At 51.9% G+C, this 25,907-nt stretch overlaps 1 protein-coding gene and 1 pseudogene across 2 annotated transcripts in view; both read right to left on the bottom strand.

Moving 5' to 3' along the window:
• The window catches only part of LOC307062573 (kinesin-like protein KIF19), a 28,329-nt pseudogene extending 26,243 nt beyond the window's left edge, over positions 1-2,086 (bottom strand). The window contains exons 1-3 of the transcript in view: positions 2,054-2,086; positions 1,742-1,861; positions 697-812 (exon numbers count right to left, since the gene is read on the bottom strand). The product of the transcript in view is annotated as a kinesin-like protein KIF19 (transcript). The remainder of the gene's footprint in view (positions 1-696; positions 813-1,741; positions 1,862-2,053) is intronic.
• Positions 2,087-4,088: 2,002 nt separating this feature from the next.
• EIF3B (eukaryotic translation initiation factor 3 subunit B) lies at positions 4,089-25,315 on the bottom strand (the record flags this gene model as incomplete). Its single annotated transcript, XM_079719241.1, has 19 exons — positions 4,089-4,516; positions 5,235-5,353; positions 5,837-5,945; positions 6,310-6,387; positions 6,888-7,013; positions 8,947-9,085; positions 9,840-9,918; positions 11,388-11,510; positions 12,366-12,438; positions 14,065-14,275; positions 15,290-15,336; positions 15,980-16,046; positions 16,129-16,260; positions 17,088-17,245; positions 17,634-17,762; positions 17,957-18,014; positions 18,334-18,453; positions 20,319-20,511; positions 24,901-25,315. 18 exons carry the CDS (start codon positions 25,313-25,315, stop codon positions 5,250-5,252), a joined length of 2,361 nt encoding a protein of 786 aa, XP_079575367.1. The 3' UTR covers positions 4,089-4,516; positions 5,235-5,249.
• Positions 25,316-25,907: the final 592 nt, after the last annotated feature.

Below are 25,907 nucleotides of genomic sequence, written 5' to 3'. Positions count from 1 at the left end.
AACGCACATCCTGGGTAAATCTGCCTCCCTAGTGACAAATGGGGAAATGCAATTCAATTTTCCTTTACCCCAAATTTGGCATTTATATTGGCAAGTGACGACCACGGGCACCGACACTTCTGCGCTGAGAGCTCAGCTTCTGAGCCGGTTCCCAAGGAGCAGGAACCCTTGGCGACGTGACGGCGTGACGTCGGGTCCTGCAGGGGCCGCTCCCAGCTGCACACCTAGCCCCCACCTGCTGGAGCGCCGCCCGCCCCTCCCGCCCTGTCCCGGCTCCCGCTCCCCAACCGGCCCCGCCCACGCCCGCGCCCCCTCCCGCTCCGGCACGAGGGCCTGGAGCGGCCTCCGGACCTCCCCTCCCTAGAGACCGCCGACCCCACCCCCACCCCTGCCCAGGCTGCTCAAACGAGTCGTCAGTGACCGCCTCTGTCCGCTCCATTCTTCTCCGTGCACTCAGTTCCCCGACATTATACTTTCTCTCTTGCTCGAAGCCTACACTCCACCCCACCCCCACCAGGAAGGGAGCTGGGGCCGTGGGGGGCAGGCCCTTGAGTCCCCCCTCCCCCCGGCTCCAGCCCAGTGTCTGGAACGTGCCGGCCACTGTGAGCACTGATGTTAAGTTTTCCGCAAGGAAGGGAGGGAGGGAGGGAGGCGATCACACGCGGGCGAGCTCCGCGACCGATGACACAGCCCCACCCGGTCCCCGCCTTGTGGGCGATGACGGAGGCCCCTTCCTCGCGGTCTGCGTCGCTGAGCGGGCGGGTTCGAAGCGCCACCTGCTGGCAGCACACCGCGGCAGCTGCCTCCCAGTCCTCCCAGGGCACGGACACCCCGGCCCAACCTCCCGCTCACCTCCCAAAAGCCTCCCACTCCTGGTGAAGCAGTTAAGGCCGCTGAACCCCCAGGCCCCACCGGGTGCTGACTTCCCGTTCACAGCTCATGATGGTGCTGAGAGGAGCACTGTGATCAGGTCACGCTCCTTAGTCTGAACTGGGGAGACGGAGGCACAGAGAGGTGAAGTAACTTGCCCAAGGTCACACAGCGGCTAAGGAGTCCTACCACCTCACTCCAGCTTCTTTACCCCACCACCGGAGGGACCCAAACCTTCACGCAGGCTGTGAGCACTTTCAGAGCAAAAGGTGGTTTTCTGAGTAGAAAATCCCTGAGCTCTGCTTCCCGTCATTCTCTGCCCCACCTCCAGCCCAGTTCGAAGGGAGTCCCACAGGAGGCCCTCTGGGATCGCGCCGACCCAGGCCTCGAATCCTCCTTAGTCACTATGAGCTGTGAGCCGCCAGCAAGCCAGCACAATGCTTCCGGGCCTCTGCTTTCTCGTCTGTAAGATGGGAAAGTTCCTCCTGGTAGAAACGGTAGCTTATAGTTGTCCCTGAACGGGGACGGGGATACGACAGGGTCTCTCTGTAACCAGCCTACAGGTCAGGGGCAAGTCCCTAGCCTCTGCTCACCCCAGTCTAATGGGCTGAGCTTCTATGTCACCCAGGAGACAGGCCTCGGGGGTACTGATGGGGCCGGGTTAGGGGGCGTCTACACCACTCCATCTGGGGGTTGTGGCCCAGGCCCTGAGCTCCCTGGGGAGTGAGATTCAGAGGGCAGGGGTGAAGGAACATCTGGAGGCGGGGAGCAGGGGGTCGCCAGGTCCCCTGAGGGAAGGCTAAGTAGAGCAGGGGCAGAGCCCTGGACGGGGACCCGGGCTGACGAGACCTGACCTGTAACAAGCAGGCACCTGAGGCAGCGGGTCAGGCAGCCCGAGACACGCAGCCGGAGCGCTGGCCAGGCACGCGGAGGAGGACCTCCCCATGAGCAGCTGGCCCTTGGGCTCCACCTCCCTCGTGGCTGGGCTGCCCTGGGCCGGGGAGAGGCTGGCAGTGGGGCGGGAGGGCTGGCTGGCTGGCTGGAGACACGAGCTCCTTGCTCCCTGCTATATTGGCAGGAGAGACCTGGCTGCCTGTCAGCCCCACCCTGCCCCGCTGACATCAGCAGGGCCCCAGGAGCCCAGCTGGTCCTTAAGGGTCTCAGCAACTCAGGAACTGCTCACGTGGTTCGGGTGGGCCCCCTCGCCGAACGCCATGGCAACCCCAGGGTTCCTACGTGCCTCACCCGGTCTGCAGGTGCGCCTGCCTGAGATCTGCACCCACCAGGCTTGGCCCTTGGCCCTGGAGGCTTGTCCCCACCGAAGGCGGACACATGCCACCAGCGAACATTTGATGAAATAATCCCCTAGGAATACTTCTCCCCAAAGACACATTTCTAAAGCAAACTTGAAATGACCTGCGGGTTTTCTTGATTTTTAGGACATAGCTTTTAAGCCCCTTTCCCACGCTGCCAGTCTGCACCACAACCCAGGGCCCAACTCCCATTAACCATCAGGCGTATTTACTGCTTAAATGCTGCGCTCAACTTTTCCATCGCAGTCTCCAGGGAAGTCACTGCACTGTGAACCAAACAGGCTGCACCTGCCCAGTCACGCAGCTCACCAGCATGCCAGGTGACAGCAGCACTGTTCCCGCCTACGAGAGCCAGGGTGGGTGTAGGTGCAGTAAGTTGCTGCTGCATTTTCATATAAATCAGAGAGACCAGATCCATGAAGTTTGGATCTGAGAAACACAACTTAATCGTTCGAGCTACAGAGGACCCAGAGGCCCATTCACCCCAGCCATGGCTCTCAGTCAGGCCAGCCCAGCAGCAGGGAACGGCCACAACCGGTCACTTGGTCCATGGGCAGGAGTGTGCTGGTCGCGTCCAGGTCAGTGCTGGGCTCCAGGACCTCTTGGCCACACGAACGAGGCCGGGGAAGGGGCGCCCCTTTAACATCCATGCTCCCCCCAAAGGCCAGGCCTCTGACCCAGCAGGAACTTGCTGGAGAGCCCGTGTCACCAGGTTCTGACACAAGGGCAGGTCCCTCACATCCTGAGTGCTCTGAACACGATGGAGAACAGGCCCGCGTGGGTGGCCAGGAGCCCAGCGCCCACCCCGAGGCCCGAGCTGGGGACACTCTGCCCGCCCCCCCCCAGGGTGGGTGGGGAAATTCTTCTACAGAGGGCCGGCCCTGGGACACCCAGTTCACAGAAAAAGAGAGGTAAAGCAACCACGATTGCTTAAGAAATTTTTATTCACAAACTATGTAAAAGTTACAACTAGCCAGTTTAAAACAGTGAAAAGTTAATCTTTCAAAAGCTCTGTTAAAAATCTGTTAATGGGATAGAACCATGTGCCTTTTCCTTCTTACTGCCATGAAATTAGAAAAAACTAGGTCTCGACACAGTGAAGTTTAACGAACGTGAAAGGAAACAGGAATTGCTGTGACGCCGAGGGGGCGTGAGGATGCGCTACACGGCAGGACGAGGGGCCGCCGAGAAAGCCCAGGCCCCAGAGAGGAAGAGCACGAAGCGCCGGCTCACACGGGAGGCCAGGTAGTGGGGACGCTGCGGTTGGGGGCCGCTTCGCACCAGCCGGCCGAGCTGCAGGGGCAGACATTTGCCTGTCTCCTGCCCCACAAGGTCGTCTTAGGTCTGTCCACTGTACACAGAGGTCACAGCTGTGAGCTCCAAGTGCACCTGTTCCGTGCTTCGCTGCTTTTTTAAACTAAGCTTCAGATTCCAGGAGAGAAAGAGGTGGAAGAAGCTGCCGTTTCACAAGGCACCGAGGGCAGCAGGACACTGCAGGTGAAAACGAGCCGAGTTACCTGGATCTGCTCACCCCCTCCTCCGCGGGGGAAAGAGTTAAATATTCAGACAGGACCACCTACTGGTGGCTAAAGTGACAACTGTCAATGTAAGTCTTCAAACCTGTGTAACTGAGGAAAAGGCTAAAGGGTTCTTTCTCATCAGGTGAACCGACAAGCACAGGAAACAAAAAATTGAAAAAGAAGAAACTGTGTTTGGGCTGACGCATCACTTTTCAAAGCTCAGCTGCCAAGCAGAAGGAAACCCCGAGGGAAGCTGACGGCCCCTCTGTGCCTCTCGAGCGCAGCGCAGGACGCACTGAGCCCAGCGGCGGCTGCTACTGTGGCAGACGGGAGAAGCATGAAGGTCAAGGCCGCTATCTACGTTCAAAGACAGGAGAAAGACAGCTTTTTCATATAGGTTTGCTTTTATTTCCACTTTCAGCCTGTTGAGAGAACCTGTCACAACCTGAATGGCGGGGGACGCGCCGGCGCCCCAAGCGGCTTCCCTGCTGGCGGCCGGGGAGCCCTGGAGGGACCCTGCGCGGCTGTGGACGGCGCTGGCCGTGTGAGGCAGGGCCCAGTCTTCGGTGCGATTAGAAACCCAGCGAGAGAAAACTGAGAGCAGCGCCGGCAAACCCCCCCCACCCTGGGGACCAGGGGCTGAAAGGCACAGCGACGTGTGGAGACGGCGAGTCCCAGGCGCGGCCACAGCCCGGGCGAGAGAAAGCGCAGGTGAAAAGTCAGGAGTGGGCAGGCTTTCCGCAACAGGATGACCTCGGTTCCAGCACAACACACGGCGACGCTGCAACAAGGGGACACAGTCCACTCGCTGTCCTGTAAGAAGGGAACTACATCAGGTCGGTCAGCAGCGGCCCTGGCCCGAGGCGAGCACGCGTGGTGAGTGCGCGGCACACGTCCTTAGGAAGCAGGAGGGAGCACGCCGGCCCGACGCCTGCAGATGAGCAGCAGGAGCCTGGATGGGGAGCCACCAGCCCTGCTCTCCCTGCCGTGGAGGCAGCACGGCCTGACACCGAGGCACACGGAGCCCCAGACCTCCTCTCCCCCCAACACACGTCCGCTCTGAGGTCCAGGGCCAACACGTCTTTTCTGTTATTGAAGCCTGTGTTCTGCTGCACCTGATGGGGTTTTGGAGGCTCCTGTCTCAGACCAACCAGGGACGGACCAGAACAGGTGCTGTGGCTGGTGAGGCCCACCTTCATGCTGGACACCCCGAGGCCTTCTCCCAGCAAAGCCCCCCTCCTCTTCCCCAGGCATCAACCACCAGTGCCTGCCCCGGCCCTCCTCTCACCCATGGCCAAGGCTTGCTGGATTTTACGGGAGCCCGAGGCCCAGAGCTCTCAGATGCAAGGCTCCGGACACCCAGGGTCTGCACTGGACCCCTCACAGCTCACAGGCAAGGACGTGGCTAACCCTGAGTACCGGAAACTGGGCTTCACTCAGCGCCTTACACGAGCTGCCTTCTGACTTGCGGAGAGCAGGACAGGAAGGAAGCGCAAACAGGACACTGCGTGCACCCTGTCTCAAGGCTCACCACAGTGCTCCCGGATCACTCCTGGTTTCCAAGAGGAATAATTTCTTCGGTGACAAAAAACTCGATGGTCTCCTCCTCCCAGTCGTCCACGTTGCTGTCCAGCTCGTCAGTGTCCACACCTGCAGGGGGCGGCGGCGGTGCGTGTCACACCGTGTGCAGATGTGGGGCGAAAACTTGTGCAACACACACACACACACACACACACACACGTGCGTGCGCGCATCCCGCACCCGCCAAGAGGCCAATGTGTACACAGCAAGGTCCCCTGCAAAGAAAGGACTATGGCCTTGACCTACAGGCGGCAAGAAACTCTCAGTTCTTTTCAAGAGTCTTTTAGAGATTCTCTTTAAGATACTTTTAAAGAGAGAACTCCCAGGCGTCCAGTGTTCAGGACTCGGTGCCCTCACTGCCAGGGCCTGGGTTCGATCCCTGGGGAGGGAACTAAGATACCGCAAGCCACAGTCTTCTTTGAAAGATTCTTTTTAAGAATCTTTAGGCAACACTTGGATGTTTTCTGAAAACTCTGGGAAATTAAGATGAAAAAAAGGAAAAACACTTTAACCATACGCTTTGAAAAGTGTATCTTTGGCTAACAAAGTTACCTCCTCGCAATTCTAGCCGTGCGTTTTTCTGCTCCATATAGAGTTCTTGAGCCATTTTCCGGTATTTTCGGAAATCTTCCATCATGGTTCGTCTTCTCTCCACTAATTCCTGTGGGTAGAGTTGCGGAGAACTTACAGAACTAACAACTCTCATCACTGTCGTAATTTTGCTCAACCCAAGTGAAAATGAAAACACGGTCAGCAGTAGGCCCACCTGACAGGATGACGTAAGGACTCTATATGACACTCTTTTGGGCAGGAAAGGTGGGACCTTTGCTCGCCGCCTTCTGCCTCTAACGTGGCCCGTACCACCCGCCTTCCGTGTCTGAACAGCCAGCCACCTGAGGGCCACAGTCGGGCCCCAGCGGCACAGAGCCGCCCCCGCCAGTCTGTCCCCATGGCCTGGCGCTGGCCTTCTCTGCCATGAGGGGACGGTCCTTGGCACCTCCCTCAGGCCTGGGGACAAGGCTAACCTTTGAGGCTTTGGATTGGCTCAAACGGTCCTTCTGTTCAAAGATCTTGGAGTATTTCTTCAGATCCTTTTTAATTTGCTGAAACAAAGACAAGTCACTCAGGATTTACACATTCAAAGCAAGAACCACAAATGTAATCCTCAGAGCTGCCAACGTGGAACGACTTCCTCAATGATGAGCAAGGCACGGCCTCCGAGAGCGCTCAAACGCAGCGTCCGTACGTCAGCGGCCTGTCCTCCTTCCCTGGGATTTACACGCGCCCTCAGCTCTGTCCTGATACCTCAGCGTGTTTCTCCATAACTATGTAAATCCCAGCAGGACTTTTTATTGCCCCTGCCACCTTGTTCATCCCCCCCCAATTCGTGCAAACTCCCTGGAATGGTACCGACGTGGCCTTAACCTGAACATCTAAGTTTCCGCTCTGAAACGCCTCTTTTCCCTTCGGCTCTTGAGCTGTTCTGCGCCTCCTCACAGGGTCCCCCGTACTCGTTATCACCCTAACGGTAACAGGAAGCAGCAGCTGCTTCTTTCAGTGTCAGTCGCTCCCACGTCCCTACACCTGATGAGGACAACCGGACCTTGACCTGATCCTGGCTCAGGAGGGTGGGGGGCCGAGGCCTCCATAGCAGCTGGCAGAAGCGGTCTTTGCTGTTCTTCTGCAGAAGGCGGCCTTGGAAAGTCCACAGCCAGTAGGCATTGTCCACCTGGAAGAGAGCAGAGGCCTCACTGAGCCGGCCCCTCGCCAGGTCACACCAGGAGGCAGAGGCCCCGGAATCCTTAGTGTGGACAGAAGTGACAGAATTAACCATTACGTGTTCAACAACCGTTCGAGAGCTGGTAATTTGCCAAACAACGTCGTTGGTACTTGGGAGACGCCTGAAATCATGTACCTGACTGGAGGGTGCAGCCTGTGCAGCAGCTAGGAACAGGGCTAACAAAGCACGTGTGCCAGAGCAGAAAGCAACCACGTCACCAAACACGGTTCAGCTGGATAAAGGAAGCAGTGCCACAATCTACACTCTGCTGAACTCCTGTTGCAGACCAGCACCCAGGGAACAGTTAACACCGCGTGGTCAGCCGTCTAAAAGCATTGTAAAGTGTCAGGGTAGGCCTCACTGAGGTGACCTCTGAACAGACTAGACACGGGCATGGTCAACATGTCCTGATCCGAATGCAAGGATTATTACTCAAGACACTGTTTCCAGTGACATTTGCAAAGCCCGTGTTCCTAAAGCTTCATCACTTTGTTAAACAGAATTGCCCTAATTGGTCTGTAAACATGCACCAGCTGGTTCAACTGTCAATACCTCAATCAATAAAAATAGTCAGTAAAGACAAAGCAGGGTCCTCGGCAAGTTTCACCACCAGTGTGAGAATACTGAACTTGTGAACAAGACACTACAGAGCGTGATTTGTACGGACACAAATTCTGAGCTCCACAAATTTCTCAGGCTATGGATCTCTCCTGAGACCCAGAGGAAATGGGTCCTCTCCCCAGAAAAGTGCCTGTGTACAGACACAGCTTCATGCCCTTTCAGGGAGGCCCCAGGCCGAGAAGCCCGCTCACTGGCGGTGCCACACCTGCTCCTGCGATCACAGAATCCTGTTTCTACCTCCACTGACACACCCTCAAATCTTTTGCTAAAGACAGAGATGATCATCTTTTCAAGAAGTTAAAAACAGAAACGGCAAACGTTTTCTCACAGCCCAATTCAGATAGCAAGTCCTGACTGAAGGCCGAGCAGTTTAGATGCTGGGAACACAGCTCAGAACAGGAGAAAAGGCCCTTGTCCTTGCAAAGTTCCATGCCAGCAGGAAAAGGGGACAAGGAACTCGTAACAACGGCTAAGGTGAGCGCGTATCGCTGAGCACCATGAAAACATACAGCGGGGTGAGAGGACGCAGGGACCAGGTGGGGAGGGGAGCCTCTGCGGATGCGCGCTTGGCGACACCTGAATGGCAGGAAGCACAGCGCCCATATGAACGATATTCCAGGGAGGGGATGCACGCAAAGGCCACGAGGCGGGAGCGAGCACGGGCGCTTGGGGTCAGCGGGGCCTCTGCTCGGGAAACGTGCACAGCCAAAGGCTGTGCTGTCAGAGGCCGCTGCACAGAGGACCTAACGGGCTGGGCGACCAAGTCCTGACGTTCCGAAGCAGGAACCCCTCAAGAGGGAAATGCTGTGCTGGGAAAACATGTGCAAACCAGAAGAGACCCGCCCTCCACTGGGGAGCCGCGCGGTGAGCAGCTGGTTTGGTCCCGCAGTGCAGTGGGTGAGTGCTGAGTCAGGAAGCTGGACCACCTGATTCCCTCTACAAGCCCTCTGGCTGCAGCGGCAGATGCGGGCGGCCAGGGCTCCGACTGGAGCGACTGAGACGCGCTCTAACTTAGGAAGAGAGATGAAGCAGTGCCACCCTGTTCGTGGAGAAGGCTGGCTGCCCTCGGGGCTCTGGGGAGAGGGACTCTGGGTGGCCTGGGCCGGGCCCAGGAGCTCAAGCGGATAAACCGCATCGCCCGCTGGGACGAGACGCAGGAGGGGAGGTGATGCGATGCCACACTCCGTGTGCTCCCCCACGGCGGAAGAGGGCCCCCCACGGCCCAGCCCACATGGCACCGAGGCTCCCCGGATCCCCGTACCTTGTGGCTCCACCAGGACACGGAGGTGATGACATAGCGCCCGGTCGGATCCCACTCAACGTCGGAGGCCATGTAGTGTTCCGCGATATTCATGACCGTACAGTCCGAAGTGTCAACGAAGGCCAAGGCGCCGTTCATACTGGGGAACAGACAGCACGGTGGGCCTTCTCCAGGAGCCATGTGTGTGCCCACCCCCAGCTCCAGGGTGAGGGTACAGGCCAGACTCGGGAGCCTGGGGTCCCCTAACCACCACCTCATCACCGACGTGGAAATAATCACAGCGATGACCTCGCAAGGAGGCTGTGACTGAAGATGTACAGGGCACACGAGCACCGTAGTGTCTGCTGTGATTATCTCAGAGGGAAGGCCCTCAGAGGCCAAGCCTCCAAAGCCACAGCAAGACGCACCTATGGTGAGACGGGGTGTCCTGCCGGCTCGGAGGCAGGCACTGCACACGTCCTGCTGAAAACAGCAACTAAGGGGGGAGTGAGCGAGGGTAACGCCCAGGTCCTCGTGGTCACACCAACCAGAGGACACGATGGGCTCACGGCCTGACTGAACACCCTGCCTCCAAGGAGACACGGATCTTACAACATGGAAACGGGATCGCCAGCAAGAGGTCCTGCATAACCATGCAGACCTGTCCTCCAGGCCCGCGGTGAAAGCGCCTGTGGGCAGGCTGTTTTAATCTGCCTGGTCTTGGCCTGCGTCTGGGGAGCAGGATGGAGACGCCACACGCTTCACCCAAACTGGGCAGACCCTTTTGTGGGAGAACCTGTCCACTGCATCTGTGCAGAGCCAGCATCGCTACCCTCAGAACCAGGGTGCGGGCCCGGGGTCAGGGTCTCTGCACAGCCCACAGCCAAAGCCCACAGCATCAGACAGAAACCCACCTCCGCAGACCAGCCAACACAACGAACTGTCCTTGGGGGCTCCAGAAGATGGTGTTGGCCTGCTGTTTATCAAACATCTCTGAAAGGAAAGAAAGTGTCAGAGGTCAGCCTGCAGCAGAGACGGAAGGACCAGCAGTGGGCGCTCGCTGCCCCCCACAGGTGTATACACCACAGCTCTACGGAGGTACCACACCTGTTTGCTACCTGTGAAAACAAGGTCAGAAAATCACCAGAAGTACACCTCAAATTATGACCCAGGTAAAAAAAAGAGGGGGCAGGGGGGATTCTGAAGCTGCAATACTATCTTAAATAACATTTTACGTTCAAAACAACGTACTTGACAATGTAACTGAATGAAAGACTCCACTTACGGTTAGTGTTATTACAGGGACCCAACACCAGGGTGAGGAATCCATAGTTTTCATCAGATTCTCAAAGAGATGTGCGACCCGAAAAGCCTAAAACTCCACTCTTCTAGTGACTCACACACCTTTTTAACTAACAGAAACTAACTCCGTCATCTCTCCAAGCCACTCACTTCCTGAAGAGCTAGGGCCAGGTCCTCGCCCTGGGGGTCTCTTCACTCAGGAGGGAGAAGCAGGGCGCGGAGGGGGGACAGGCTGGCGAGGCAGCGTCACCCTGGGCGGGGGCGGCAGGACCAAGACAAAGGAAAGAGAACGCCGTTGGCAGGTGTGCTCTACAGCCCCCACCACGAGGGAGGAGGCCGGGAGTGCGCGCGGCGACCCCGACACGGACCCTTCACGGGGGGCGGGGGGGCGGGGCACTCGGAAGGCAGCGGTGCTCGTGTACTCGCTCTGCTATAACCTACTTGGTAACGGGGGACCGTGACGGCTTCAGCTGCCCCATCTCCCTTTCATAACGAAGGGAATTAATAACACAGCCAATTTTGTGACAGGCAGCCAACTGGTAACACCACGCAATGATTCTACCACAAATACTGCTCAACTTCAGGAAGTGAGCCTGATTTCTTACAGAAACATCTCGGGAAGAGCTCTTCCCAGGGCACAGCAGTCCCTGTCAGGTACCGGGACGACCCCCTGCCTTTGTGGCAAGAAGCCCTGGGTGAGCTTCGGGAAGCGTGGGGCGAGCACAGCCTGAGGGCGCCTCACCCTGGAGGCGGGTGCAAGGGGTCTCCCACCTCAGTCCTCACAGAGAGAAACGCTGAAGCAGCGAACGAGGACCCACCTCGTGCTTGGCACTAAGGCCGCAGGACACGAGAGCGAGGAGCGGGGGCCCCGGTGGCGTCCAGGCTGGGCCAGGAGCCTGTCCTGGGGGGACAGGGCTTCCAGGCGGAGCAGACCGAGGGCGGGCATGTGACCCCAGGCCCAGAGCGGGCAGGACTTCGGAACAGCGAGGTACAGGGCCCCGCGGGGGCGCGGAGAAGGTCCATCCTTTGCACTGACTGCCTCGGGGGCCGTCAGCACCGCCACCAGCCCACGTGACCTCCGTGCCTGTCCCGCCGAGCGCCCTCCGCGGAGCAACGACCGAGCTCCGTCCCGAGAGCCAGGGCGCGAGCCGCCTACTTACTGATGAGCTCGATCTTGCCGTTGCTCTTCACGTGGTAGAAAGACACCGATATCCGAGGAGCCTCCCCGTGCAGCACAGCGAACTTACTCCCGTTCGGCTCCCAGGCGAAGGCTATGATGGTTTCTAAGACCGGAAGAAGGGTGAGCTCCTTTTGGTCACTTAGGAACAGAACATTCCTAACCAGTTAATATTCAACCAGAGAAATGCCCCAAATTCTTAAATTCATTCAAAGGACCAGAGAGCAGCACAGAAGCAAAGGCAGCACACTGCACCTGTGTGGAGCCGCCCGGCCAGCAGGGATACCACCTTGCGTCCCCCGTCACGTCCTGCCGCAGCGGCGGGGAGCGGCAGGCCAGGTGCAGTGAAGCCTGTGGACGAACCCTCCTCACCGTCCTCGCAGTGGCCCCGGACGCAAGGGCTCACGCGCCTCTACCCAGGCAGCGCGGCCACTTCACCCCCTTCCCCGCCTCCTCTCCCCAGCAAAACAGAAAATACACGCTAAATTTTCCACCTAAAGACAGAAACATAGCATCTGAAGTTTCCATGAGTCCAAAGAAACCCACCCAAAAGACAAAACATCTCTATTAAACTGAGAACTTCCACACGTAAGAGCACAAGTCCTCCGGCTGCCGTCACCAGGCATGTGATGGAAGCCTGCCCTTCACACGCTCTCCCAAGTGTGGAGAATGGTGAGAACCCCTGTTCCTCTGCCATATAAGCAGATCGCGTGGTGTGGAAAAACAGGAGCCATCACTTCACTTGGCAACTGGAGAAGCTAAGAGACTGAAGATGGAAAGGACAAAGAACACCCTAAACACACGCATGCTTTGTAACCCAGAGCCAGGTGCTGTTCACTGTGAATTAGGGTTCCGAGCCTCGGCCATTCTACCTGGGCCATGAATTCACACAGAAGCTTTAAGGGTACGTGTGACAGCACACAGGTGAACTCAACCACAGGACAATGACAATGGGACTTGCCTTTCATTTCGACCACATCGACGGGCACCTGTTTTTCTCTCATTCGGAAAATTTCAAAATTTGTGACAACACCCTGTGTAAAAAAAAAGAAAAGGAGAGGGGTAACATTCTGGAAACTGAAAGCATGAGGAAGACAAAAAGGACAATTTAAGAATTTAATGAAAGATTAAACATATACACCTGGCAAAGACATATCAATATCCATAGTGATTAAAATGATGAAACAAGAATTCTCAAAAGCTGACGGAGGGGGACTTCCCTGGTGGCACAGTGGTTAAGAATCGGCCTGCACAGGTTCGAGCCCTGGTCCAGAAAGATCCCACATGCCGCGGAGCAACTAAGCCCGTGCGCCACAACTACTGAGCCTGTGCTCTGGAACCCGTGAGCCACAACTACTGAGGCTGCGTGCCGCAACTACTAAAGCCTACATGTCTAGAGCCTATGCTCTGCAACAAGAGAAGCCACCGCAATGAGAAGCCTGCGCACCGCAACAAAGAGTAGCCCCCGCTCACCACAACTAGAGAAAGCCTGTGCGCAGCAATGAAGACCCAACGCAGCCTAAATAAATAAATTTATTAAAAAAAAAAAAAAAAGCTGACGGAGGTAGAAACTGGTACAGTCTCTGGAGAACAAATGGATCCCACCGCCCCCAACCCAGATTCTGTTCAAGACGTGCCCTAAAGGTCATCTCAAGCACAGATAGGTCCAAGAATACACATTGCAGCTGTAGTGCCATAAAGGTCCACTGACTAGGACTGATCCAACTATTTCAAAACAGCAGAACATCCTGCAGCGCGTTTCAAGATGCACTCATGTAAAAAGTGGGTGCTGTGTTATTCACAACAGCCAAATGGTGGAAACTACCCAAGTGTCCATCAACAGCTAAATGGACAAACATGATACAATTCAATGAACGCTGCTCAGCCACAAATACAATGAGGGACGGGTACATGGTACAACCTGGATGAGCCTTGAACAAATGTTCAGTGAAGGAAGCCAGATACAAAAGGCCATAGAGTGTATGACTCCATTCATATGAAATGTCCAGAATAGGGAAATCCAGAGAGACAGGAAGCAAGAAAGCAGATTAGAGGATGTCAGGAATGGCGGTGACTGCTGATGGGTGTGGAGTTCCTTTTGGGGGTGACGGAAATGTTCTGGAATTAAGACAGCGGTAACTTGTACAACTGTGTGAATGCAATAAAGTCCAGTAACTGTACAGTTAAGAGAACTTTTTTTTTTGGTAAAAGGAAGAGGAATATTTCCATTAGAAGGAAAAAATCACGCCATTTTTTGGATAAGTTAAATATTAACTGATGCAAACCAACAGAAAGTCTGGATGCAGAACTGTGTCAAGCATGCTACCCTGTGTTTAAAAGAAAACAACCTACTCATTTTAACTCCTTCAGAGAAGGAAGGTGGGTGCCTAGAGATTTCCCTGTGTTCTCCTGTGAACGCTAACCTACGTAAACTCTAGACTACATGAATGTTATCACCCACTCAAAGTTTTATAGAAAAACATTACACTCCTCAGCTGGAATATGACACCTCTAGCTATGACACAACAGCTAACTTTCGGTGTCAAGTGGGTGTGAAAATAAGTCATGAGTTTGAACCAAAAAATCCATTAACACCCCCAGAACAGAACTGAGCTGTAGAAGGAATGACCCCTGCCCCCTGCCCACTGGCATCCACTTACCTGGGTACCTTTTGGAGTCCTATCTACTTTAACACACAAGTAATCTCCATTTTTCTGCCAATGTAGCTTGCAATCCACAACATTAAATAGATTCCTAACTCTGATCTCTTGTCTGGTAGGAAGCTGCATCAGGGTTACCCTGGCTGGAATATCCTTATCTTCAGGCACCCAAAAGGCTATTATGTTACCACCGGGAGACCAGGAGAAGTCTCTGCAGAACAAAGAAAATGAAATGCTTACAAGGACTGGCTAAGAAATGATGAGAGCAGAGAACAAGAGACCTCATTCTCTGTGTAAAAGCTCAGCGGTGGCGCATGTACCCCAAGAACACTAGTAGCAGCCAGCGCTCACTACCGTGGGCTCCGTCCCCAGAACAACTCGGGGGCTTTGCTAGACACACTGTGCCATCGAGGAGAGGGAGAGGTGCTGATAATACCACCCACTGTTGCACAGGGGTCACAAGATTCAATCCCCAAGCTCTGAAACCCCACTCAAACTCTTAACCACAAGGCAAGTAAAATAAACTTTAGGCTGATGGACCCAGCTACCTGATTTCTGAAGATTCATTAAGGGGCTAAAGGGGGAAAACCCCAAATCAAAAAATATAAGAGGATTAAAGAAGAATTAGGGCAATTCTCTCTACTGCAAAAATTACCCTAAAAAGTGCTGTAACGAACAATCCATGATTTCCTATCTGTGAAGAGTACCTTTACTTTTGCATTTTTACTGAGAATTAATTACCAGTTTTAATTATAAGCCATCGTTTTGTCCAACAATGTAAACATAAAAATAATAAGAAGCGTGAATGTCCTTGCACTGCTGATACTTCACTGCCCCCAGAGATTTCAGGTAAATAAAAACGTGCCTCCTCATTGACAGAGAAAACCAGCTGCAGTTCACTGAGGCCACGCAAACCCCATGGCACAGACCACCAGAGAGACACAGAGACTTTCAACTAAGTGGAGACCCCTCTTCCTCAAAGACTGCGCCCCCAAGTCTCTGGTTCCAAGGCAGAAACACGAAAGGAAGCAGACCCTCAAGATGCCCCTACGTGCAGGAACGGGGAATGCTGACGGGGGCCACTAACACACAGTGCGCGGTGGCAGGCACAGCCTGCTGTGACACCCTGGTGCTAGGGTGACAAGCACCAGCATTTTCTCCAACTGTGTAGGAGCCAAGTGCTACAGGAGGGAGGCAAAAACCACATGCTAAGAGATTCGCTTACTTTATGCCAGAGATCTTCAAGCTCTTCTTGTCCAAAAGACCCATGGACTGTGGAAAAACAAGGTTACAGTGGAGTTAAACCATGCCAATGTCTCAGTGGTACATACGATCTTTTACAATGTGAGCTTGCCGAGGGAGCAGTGTAAGCAGAGGGTGACAGATCCACAATGGAACAATTCACCCATAGCAGCAAAGTACACATTTCCAGAGCCCATTTCACCAACTCCCATCCTTAACCCCCTGCAGCAGCAGAAGTGGGGGCTGGGGCTTCCCTGGGGGCGCAGTGGTTGAGAGTCCACCTGCCGATGCAGGGGACGTGGGTTCGTGCCCTGGTCCGGGAGGATCCCACATGCCGCGGAGCGGCTGGACCCCTGAGGCTGGGACCGTGAGCCATGGTCGCTAAGCCTGCGCGTCCGGAGCCTGTGCTCCGCAACGGGAGAGGCCACAACAGTGAGAGGCCCGCGTATCGCAAAAAAAAAAAAAAAAAAAAAAAAAAAAAAAAAAGAAGTGGGGGCTGGCAGATTAAAGACCCAAATCCAGGACCCGAGCAACTGAAAGGCACAGAACTAGTCTCTTTCCCTTCTGGCTGCACCACAAATTAAGGGAAAGCACTGTATCCTCCAGCAGCTACTGGAGCTGACAAGCAACTGACGGGGCAGCTCACGTTCAGATAATCAAATAAATCACTTACAGGAGTTTCATAGATACTGAGAGTATCGAGTGTCATTCTGGCAAAGAATTTACCATCATGGCTCCACCTACAAAGAAGAAAAGTGCCAAACTCATCGATGAAGAAAAGGCCACAAAGAGGGCACCACTGGCTACCATGGGTCCACTTACTTAAAAATAGGCCAATGGGCTGAGCTTTCACAGTGAAAACCTCTCTTCTTCTGCCCGGTAAGGATGTCCCAGATGATGATGGCCTGAGGGTCATCCTGAGTGTCCATCAGGGGGCTAAAAGTCACCAGGTACCTGCAACAGAGGGGACACCTACTCATCTCCTGCACGCTTCCACCTCCTCTCACGTGAAGGTCGCAGTTGTGTGGGTGTGGCAAGGACCTGTCCACGCTGCAGTGGACGTGGCCGAGCTTCCGCTCCAGAAGGCGACTCCAGGCACAAGCGAGGCTGCCAGAACAGCAGCCAAGACCCGTATAAGCAGCACCTTCTCCAAACTCCAGGCTCCCCTGACCATGTCCTCCCGCCTGGACACCCCACTCGAAACACGGAGCAGAACCACTGTGGCACAGACCACTCAGTCCCGCTCGGCACCAGGGTGCTCCAAGGGTTACCTCAAAATGTTTCCCTGAGTAAAGCAATTATATTCCAATAAAGGTGTTAAAAAAAAAAAAGTTTCCCTGATAAAATCAGGACAAGGAATGATCCAACAGATTCCAAACAAAAGTTGGCTGCGTGCACGAGCGGAATGAGAGATGTGGAATTCTCATACTTTCTCTTCCTTGGATTTCAATTAAGACAACAAGGTAAAGAGAACAGATGGTCACGTGCAGTATCCACAGAGGACTGGTTCCAGGCCCCCCCGCGGTCGATACCAAAGTCAGCAGATACTCAAGTCCCTTATGCAAGATGATGTAGTTTATGTATATGTGTGGAGAAAGGAAACAATAAAGCAAATGCAACAAAATATTAACTGGAGAATCACGGTAAAGAGCACACGGGAGTCCTTTGGACTCTTCCTATAATGTTTCTATTTTAACTTTAAAATTACTGCAAAATTAAGCTTTAAAAAATTATCCATAGAAGGCTGGCATGACTCCATTTGAAGTTTTCGAACAGCTTACCTTTCACAAGGTGAGAAGTCGATAAGCTGAACCCCTTGGTGGCTGAATCTCTGAATTTGTTTGAATTTCTCTCCCCCCCAAAGAGCAATGCCTCGCTGATGAAAGGTCGCCAGGTAGGTGCCCTTAGGAGACCAACGCACATACGTCTCTGTCCATCTCTGTGGAAAAAATCAGTGCCGATGTTAACACAACAAAAAGCCGAACACAAAGAGCCCAAAGTCTACAACAAATATACTCCTCAAGCTTTTAGCTAAAAACACAAGAAGCCTATCCACTTCTTAGGGCGCCTTTCAAAGCTGGAAGAATAAAAGTTGTTCTCAGAGGCGTAACCTCAAAGCACGTGACACTCCACCTGCTCTTATACCAAGCTCCTCTTTTCTTTTGCAGTGCGGCTTTTGGGATCTTAGTTCCCTGACCAGGGATCCAACTCAGGCCCTTGGCAGTGAAAGCACGAGTCCTAACCACTGGACCGCCAGGGAATTCCCACCAAGCTCCTCTTCGTCAAGGAAACACGAGGTAAGTCCCCACACAGCAGCAAATACCCACCGCTCTCTCTTCAATGGAGACCGGATCCTTCACGTCATTCCAGAATATGGAAGTGCGGTCTCCACTCTCAAATATCACGCTGTACTGATCTCTGCATTCTGCCTCTTCAAGCCAATAACGTAAGTTTCCCTAGACACAGAACCAAAGGCAAGGGATATAATACATTTCATTAGTTTTAACCAAAGAATACTTATTCATAACTGTTGCTCTTAAGAGATTTGACCAGTTCAGTCAGCAGCTTTAACTCCTGAGGAATACATCACTTCAAGCCCAGAGACTAGCCACCATTTCTTCCAATTACGTACAGATTTTATACAACATACCAGGTCTTTGAAAGGTTGTTTCTCTGGAATATCCCATTCATCACTGATAGTCATGTACCTGGAAGAGGAGCAACACGATGCTGATTACCACAAGGCTGAGTGGTTCTCAACCCCAGGCAGTACTGCACCCCTGCGCCCCGCCCCACCCCGCGCGCAGAGGGAAAGGACAAGGTTTTGATGGGTCATAACCGGTGAGGGGATGCTGGTGGTCAGGGGGTGCTACTGGCCAGGGATGTGACAGGGTCCTGCAGTGGTCTGACGGGAGAATGCAGCTACCTAAAAGGCCACTAAGCACCCACTGCCCCCCGGGGCAGAAACGGCTGGCCATTCACACTCAGGAAAATGCCCAGGTTCTCCTGGGCTGAGTCAGAACTCACTTGTCAAAATCGGTGAAGAGGTTGACTCTGAATGTGTGCTGCTTGTCCAGCTTGTAGCCGTCGGCATTTTTCACAGCATCCAAAGCGTGGGCAGGGGATGCATATTCCAGGAAAATATACCTGAATTGAGAAAGAGGGCAACTTGCACAAGTGCAGACTTGAAGATCAGGCAGGGCACGCTCAACACACCCAGACCTCCATAGGGCTCGTATCCACTGTGAGTATCCAAGACCTGTCTTCCTGCCGTGTCCCGGAGGCAGTCAGATCCCTAGCAGAACAGTTCTAAACATGGACAAAATCCTAGCAAAGATCCAAAGTCTCTAAGTACACGATCAGAAATTATAGAAAAGCTAATTAACCAAAATGTTCATTACCTTGACTATGGTAATGGTTTTATGGGTGTATACATACACCAAAACTTATGAAATTGTACACTTTAGGACTCTCCAATTTTACTCTGTGTCAAGTACCTTTCAACAACACTGTTTAAAAAACATGGGTAGTCTAATACTATGTATTACAGGCAAAATTACAAAGGCTCTCAGGGGATGTTTCATCATAGCAAAAATAACACAAGCAACTGCTTAAAAAAAGGTTATCCTTCCACCTAGTTCCTGAAATAGAAAAAGTATGAAGCACTGCCTGCATGTGGTAATTTTTTAAGAAATTAAAACTATTCTAGGTAGTTTCCAAAATTTGAAATTAAAAAAAATTAAGTTTATACCACCTTCTCATTCCTGTCCCATAAAAGACAATTTTGCTTGTACCCAGAGGCTGATATTTTTATGAAATTTTAATGGTGAAGTCTGACAAGTTTGTGGAGCAACAAACAGAACTTTCATCACTGCTGGTCGAGTGTAAACTGGTAACGACACTCAGGCATAATCTGGGATTGGCCAGCGACACTGAAGAGGGACACTTCATGCAGCCCAAACCCTCTCTTGTGCTCAGAAGAGGACAGGCACTCGGCTGTTCCAAACACTGTCAATTAACAGGAAGGCAGACAAACTGTCATATGACATGACAGAGCACAGAACATTTACAAGGAAGGAACTAGAATTACACTTACCAACACAAAAAACCTAATATTGAACTTAAAAAGCAAACTGCAAGACACATACCTCATGCTACCATTTTTAAAACATACAGGGACTTCCCTGGTGGTGCATTGGTTAAGAATCCGCCTGCCAACGCGGAGGACATGGGTTCGAGCCCTGGTCCGGGAAGATCTCACATGCCGTGGAACGGCTAAGCCCGTGCGCCACAACTACTGAGACTGCGCTCTAGAGCCCATGAGCCACAACTCCTGAGCCCACGTGCCTAGAGCCCGTGCTATTCAACAAGAGAAGCCACCGCAATAAGAAGCCCGTGCACTGCAATGAAGAGTAGCCCCTGCTCACTGCAACTAGAGAAAGCCCGCGCGCAGCAACGAAGACCCAACGCAGCCAAAGATAAATAAAGAAATAAATAAATTTTAAAATAAACAAAAGATACAATATTTTAGGTGATGCCACAGAAAAGTTACTACGGAATGACACAATGTCCCCTAGATTCTAAGAAGTATCTCCATTTCAGAGATGATAAATGTGGGAAAAAAGCACATCTTAGAATCAATAAAATGTCATGTCAAATTTTCCTGAAATCTCGCCAACTTTCAGATCTGTTGGTCCCTTTACCCAGGATGTATATTGTGTCAATAACTGTTCAATGACGAAGAGATCAAGGTCTGATTTCTTAAAAGCATAGCAGCCACCTTACAATACCTAATTCAAGAACCACACTGCATCTCCTTCTCCCTCCCTCCAATGACCCCAAGGACTAAATCACTGCTCCACAGAGCAGTGGGCGGCCTGGATAAATGTGGCCAAAGTGAGGCCATGCTCCCGCATTCACAGTGAGCTCCTGAGCACACGACCATCTTCACGGTGTCTGTCAGCTACCAAGAAAACACAAGTGACACTTCCGTGCTGGAGAACATGACTCACCCTTTTGTCCTTCCATCCTCCTCTGGATAAAAATCATTTGTGATTTTCCCAAACTTGGAAAAGATCTTATGGATGACGTTTTTGAGTTTCTCCAGACGGTCAGGTCCCACTTGAGGAACATTGTCGACCACAATCACGGAATCGATTCCATCTGCTTCCTGTGGCCGATCTTTGAGTATATCTCCCAGTAATTCTGTACAAGTGAAAGATTTGTCGAATGACTTTTTTTGACCAAGTTAATGCACTAGGTTAGCACACTGAACAAGTTTCCAAAAAGCAAAGTGAATCATCTAAATGCTTTCACTGTGAGCAAAAGAAATCAAAGCCCTGGCTTGACTCAAAATTTAAACTTGAAGGAATTAGAAACATTGTAACTCTTTACACTCCCACTGACAGTCAAGATATGTCAACTGACTTCAGGCAATAATGGAAGATTTTAAATGAATTTTTTCAAAGAGGTTTTAATAATGAAGAAGGCAAAAAAGAGGACGGCCTTTCACCAGAAATCAGAAAAAACCCGAAGTAAGCTAGGGAATGGCCTTCTCTGACCCACCTCTATTACAAATTCACCACCAGGCACTGTCTTCAGTTTACAACAGAACAAACTCATCACCCTATATTCTTTACGTAAAACAGCCTCGTTTGCAAACAACACGGGACTGAGACTGGCACTTCGACCAGGTGACTACAGGCTAGAGAAACTCATGAAAGCGAGCAAACAGTGATGCATCTTACAGACGATAGTGTCTCCAGTTCGACGAAATACCTCACAGTACCACTGGGAGACGCCAGCCATTTAGACATTAAATTGTAAATGCTTAGAAAAGTGCTTGGAACACAATAAACAACATCAACTTATTCTCATAACTTCAGGCCAAAGCTCAAAACCTATTATGTCCATGCCACCCGCTTTTAAAATTAAGATCAAAGAACCCAAATCTTAAGTGTTCAAACTTCTCAGAATTGCTTCATTTCCATAAAATGGTCAGCAAGAGTAAGACAAAAAGAAGAAAAGATAGGTGTAAAACGAACTAGGAAAAAGAAACACAGAGGAATCAATGCAAACAGGTCTGGGAAGCCAACTGGAGGCCTACTGTTTTCCGGGCGATTCAATGTCATCTGGGGGCTGCCCGCTGCAATCTTATCCGAGGCCTGTCTCAGGCTTGGAGTCCTTTTGACCCTAACGCCCCAGCACCAACAGACATTCTGGACTGGCTGCTGCAGATGGGCTCTCGGAGGGCAAATGGAGTATCAGATGGAAAAAAGCAAATCCTCCTCTTTTTAATACAAATTCTGTACGAATCCTAATCCCAATTAGTTAGCCAGCTTGTCTAGAAAGCTATAAGGTTACAAGGCTCCGTGTTTGGAGCTAGAACAGAAAGCCATCTTTAAGGCTGCCATCAAAGCATACTCATCACACGAAACTACACTGGTAATACAGACCTTCCTGATTTACAATGGGGTTACTTCCTGATAAACCCACTTACATACCATTGTAACTCAAACCATCACAACTTGGGGACTGTCTGTACAGGCAAAATGAGTGTACAAGGTAATTTTTAAACAACAGCTGAAGAACAATGGCTTGTTACTCAGGTATCTATGTGTTCTGGAACCTAATTATCACTCTAATTTCTGCACTATACTCAAGTATTTCAACATGCTATATAGGACACATGTCAGAAAATATTCTTTGTTGTATTTCATTTTCAAAACTTAAGATGAATTTTCTTCACTTGTGTGTTAAAAAGGTTAATAGGTCTTCAAAAAAGAAAAAAAGTTCTTTAATTTCCAGAGGCAAGCCCTGTTATAAACTATCTCTAATTAAACTTCAACACCTTTAACGAATGATACTGAAAACGTTACCTTGGATAGAAGAATTGCCAGTTAAATTTCAATGAAGCTAAAATTGAAGCCAAGCAAAAAGGAAAAAGAAGAAAAGAGGCAGATAAGGTCATTGCATCTTCCCTACAGAGACTGATGTCAAATCCTTGGGTTACTTTTAAAGCTGACTTACCAAACAATTACAAGGCCTGTTAAGCCTGATCCAAATTTACAAACATAAAAAGCTCAGCTTTTATACAAACTGTATCTGGTTTATAAGAACCCACCCACACACACTTAAGGGAATAAGCATAGTAACTACACAAGAAGAAACACATTTCCTTCATCATTACCAGCCCACACAGTCAGGTTCCCACTCTGACTACAGGGAATAAAGAAAGAAACAGTTCTCAAGACTAAGTAGCAAAGAAGACACAGTTAAAACCATTATCACATATTTGCTTGGCCAAGCACCAAAGGCAGTTGAAAAATTAAACTGATTAAGGTGCAGCTGAGCAGGCTTCCCTGGTGGCGCAGAGGTTGAGAATCCACCTGACAATGCAGGGGACACAGGTTCAAGCCCTAGTCCGGGAAGATCCCACATGCCGCGGAGCCACTAAGCCTGTGCACCACAACTACTGAGCCTGCGCTCTAGAACCCGTGAGCCACAACTACTGAGCCCGCGTGCCACAACTACTGAAGCCTGTGCACCTAGAGCCCGTGCTCCGCAACAAGAGGAGCCACCGCAATGAGAAGCCCGCGCACTGCAACGAAGAGCAGCCCCCGCTCGCCAAACTAGAGAAAGCCCGCACGCAGCAACGAAGACCCAACGCAGCCAAAAATAAAATAAAATAATTTAAAAAAAAAGGATGCAACTGTGTGAGAGTTCACCTGTCCCAAAGAGGAAGGAGGCAAGACAACGGCACTGGGGCTGTGGCACCTACGAGAGGGCTCGTCATGAGACTCAGGCCATTTTCAAAAGAACCAGCATCTTGAACATCACTTTCTGACCCTACAGGGCAGTTCTCATGTACCAGAAAACATATGTGAGCTACTAGCCTCAAGAAAACTGACAGCTTGCTCAGTTTTTGTTCCTTAGGACCAGGAGCCTCACAGGTCACTCTGGCAAAATATCAGGATCACAAGGGCTTCCAAAGGCCCTCCCAGCAGTCACCTAGCCTGGATGGCCTGTGCTAATGTCAGTATCCCCTGTCACACATCAGAAGTCACATACTAGAAATCTTGTGTAAATTAGGTGTGCTCAAATAATGCTTAAAAAAAAATCAGTTGTGAATAAATACCTAAGGGCTCAAAATAGGCTTTAAAATCAAAACTCAAATTTTAAAATAGAAGATAAACTGGTGTGGTAAGAAGAACACTGGTCTAGGCTGCGGGGTAGGGGAAAGGGCACGGTGAGCCCAGAAACACAATCTCTCTGTCAATTCCCAGCAACCTACTCCACAAGGAACACATTTTCTTACAGGTGAAGGACTTTGACTGGATCAGTGGCTCCCAAGTCCTCAATAGCTTGTGGAGCCTTTCCTGCTTTTCATGCTGAAATGTTTTTTGTCTCATGAAATAAAGTATAAGACAACAGTGACGATAACAGGTAGCCCTTTAAAATTATGTTTCAAATAAGTCAAATCATTATGCAGTACACTTCAAACTTATACAGTGCTGTACATCAATTACACCTCAGTAAAACTGGAAGGAAAAAAAACCAAAAGTATTTGATAAAAATTTTAAAAATAAATAAAATTATCTTTCAAAGTCAAACAACTCTGTGTTGGTTCTTTAAACCTTCTTTTTCATTTTATGTGATATCCTTTATCATTCTGACTCATTCTCAGAGTGATCAGACACATCTCCAAAAAAACTAACTTTAAGTGGTAACATCTTATTTTCCTGTTGTATAGTTGGCTACCTCTATGGTGTCTAATTCATTTTTCCCATTTTATTATAAGGTGGTCAATATGCAGAGGAATCCACTTATGTGCTCCCAGCCTGGAAAAATAAAATGGCTAAAAAGAAACATAAAAACAAATGAGATCAGCCATCATCAGAAGTCACCTTAGGAGACAGGCTCTCTCAGGCAAAAAGCAGAAATAATGCATGTAAGTCGAACCAAGGCAAAAAGTAAGGCAAAGTAAGATAAAGTAAGCGATAATCAATCCTACAACTCGAGAAAATTATTTGCCAACAGAAGGATGATGGTATGCCTACAGTCTTAGGAAAAGAGAGACGCAAACAGGAAACGGGCAGAGCCGGCCTCAAACTGTCCTCCTAAGAAACTCTCTGGGGGTAGACGCTGCTGTGGGACAGCGGGGGCAAAGGAACCCAGCTTGGCCACCCTGTTCTCTCCACTCCCGAGGAACAGCGTCCATCCACCCCTAAGGAGTCGGCACCGAGTCAGTCTCAGGCCTCTGACAAGTCTGGCGGGTCACTCGGGGCACCCAGACTGCAGACGAAGAACTGTCACCCGAGACCGTGCAGCACATGGAGTGTCCAGCTCGGCTCGACCCTAATGGCCACACCGCTGCACACTCGAACACGGCTCCCGCGTGCACGCCGTCCAGGCTGCAGTGCCAGTGGCTGGTTCCCCAAGTTGTCTCCACCCTGCCCTCCTCTTGTTTTGGAGAAAACAAGATCCAGGCGCTCACGGAAACCTTCCCTACGTGGGGGCGACAGGCAGAGAGCAAGCACCCCTCCCGCGTTCGAGGATCGGGAACTTCGGCGCAGACCGGCCCCGCCACCTCACCTTCCTCGCTCACGTCCTCCACAAAGTCCTCGGGGTCGCTGAAGGAGGGCTCGTCCGCGCCGCCGTTCTCCGCCGCGCCTCCCGGCTCCCCGCCCGATCCCTCGGACCCGGTCTCGGACGCAGCGTCCCGCGCCTGCCCCGCCGGGGCCTCGCCCGCGGCCGGGGTGGGGGGATCCTCGGGTGGCGGAGGGGACACGCCGTGGGTCGAGTCGGCCTTCTCCTCCCCGTCCGCCGCAGGCTCGGCCGGCACATCAGGCCCCGGCCCAGCCTCCTCGTCCTCGCCGTCCGACGCCTCCTGCGCGCCGGGCCGCGCCGGCTCCTCCCCCGGCGGCGGCTCGGCGGTCGGCTGCTGCTGCCCGGTCTCGGCCCGCTGCTCGGCCGCCTCTGGCGCCGCCACGTTCTCCGCGTCCTGCATGGCCCTTCGCTACCGCCTCGCCGGGCCTCGCCGCGCTTCCGACTCTCCGGGGCCGCACCGCGCGCCTACAGCCGGGCCATGTGCGTGCGGCGGGGCGCCCAAAGGGATAGGGGGGCGCCCGCGCCTTGCTGCAGCCCCGCGCGCCCAGAAAAGCTCACAGGGCAGAAGTGTGCCCACCAGCGATTCCGACAGCGCCCCTGTGACAAGTGCGTGCTCCACTCTAATCTCCGCACTTGCTTCGATCAATCTACAAACTGTTTAGGAACTAGGCCACCCTATCTAAAGTAACAGATGGTTCCTCCAACATGGCAGCCACTCCCTTCCTTCTCCCGTCGGGCCCCGCGGTAAAGGAATAAACTATTTGTGAAGCCGCAGGGAGGTACCAGAAATCGTCTCAGTACACGGAAGTGCGTGAAAATATCATTTACTTAAAAATTGATACTAGAGGAAACTGTAAGTTCAACAAACTATTTTGGTTAGGGTATCTTAGCCTTTCACCAAATATTTCAACTTACGTTACTAAGTTCCCCCTCCACATGTCGGCTTTTAGACTCCTCTACTGACTGGGCAAAAGAATGGGCGATTCCAAAAC

This window comes from Hyperoodon ampullatus (assembly GCF_949752795.1).
Source record: "Hyperoodon ampullatus genome assembly, chromosome: 14".
NCBI lineage: Eukaryota > Metazoa > Chordata > Mammalia > Artiodactyla > Ziphiidae > Hyperoodon > Hyperoodon ampullatus.
The sequence above is the reverse complement of the archived record's forward strand: the minus strand, read 5'-3'. Positions and strand labels throughout refer to the sequence as shown.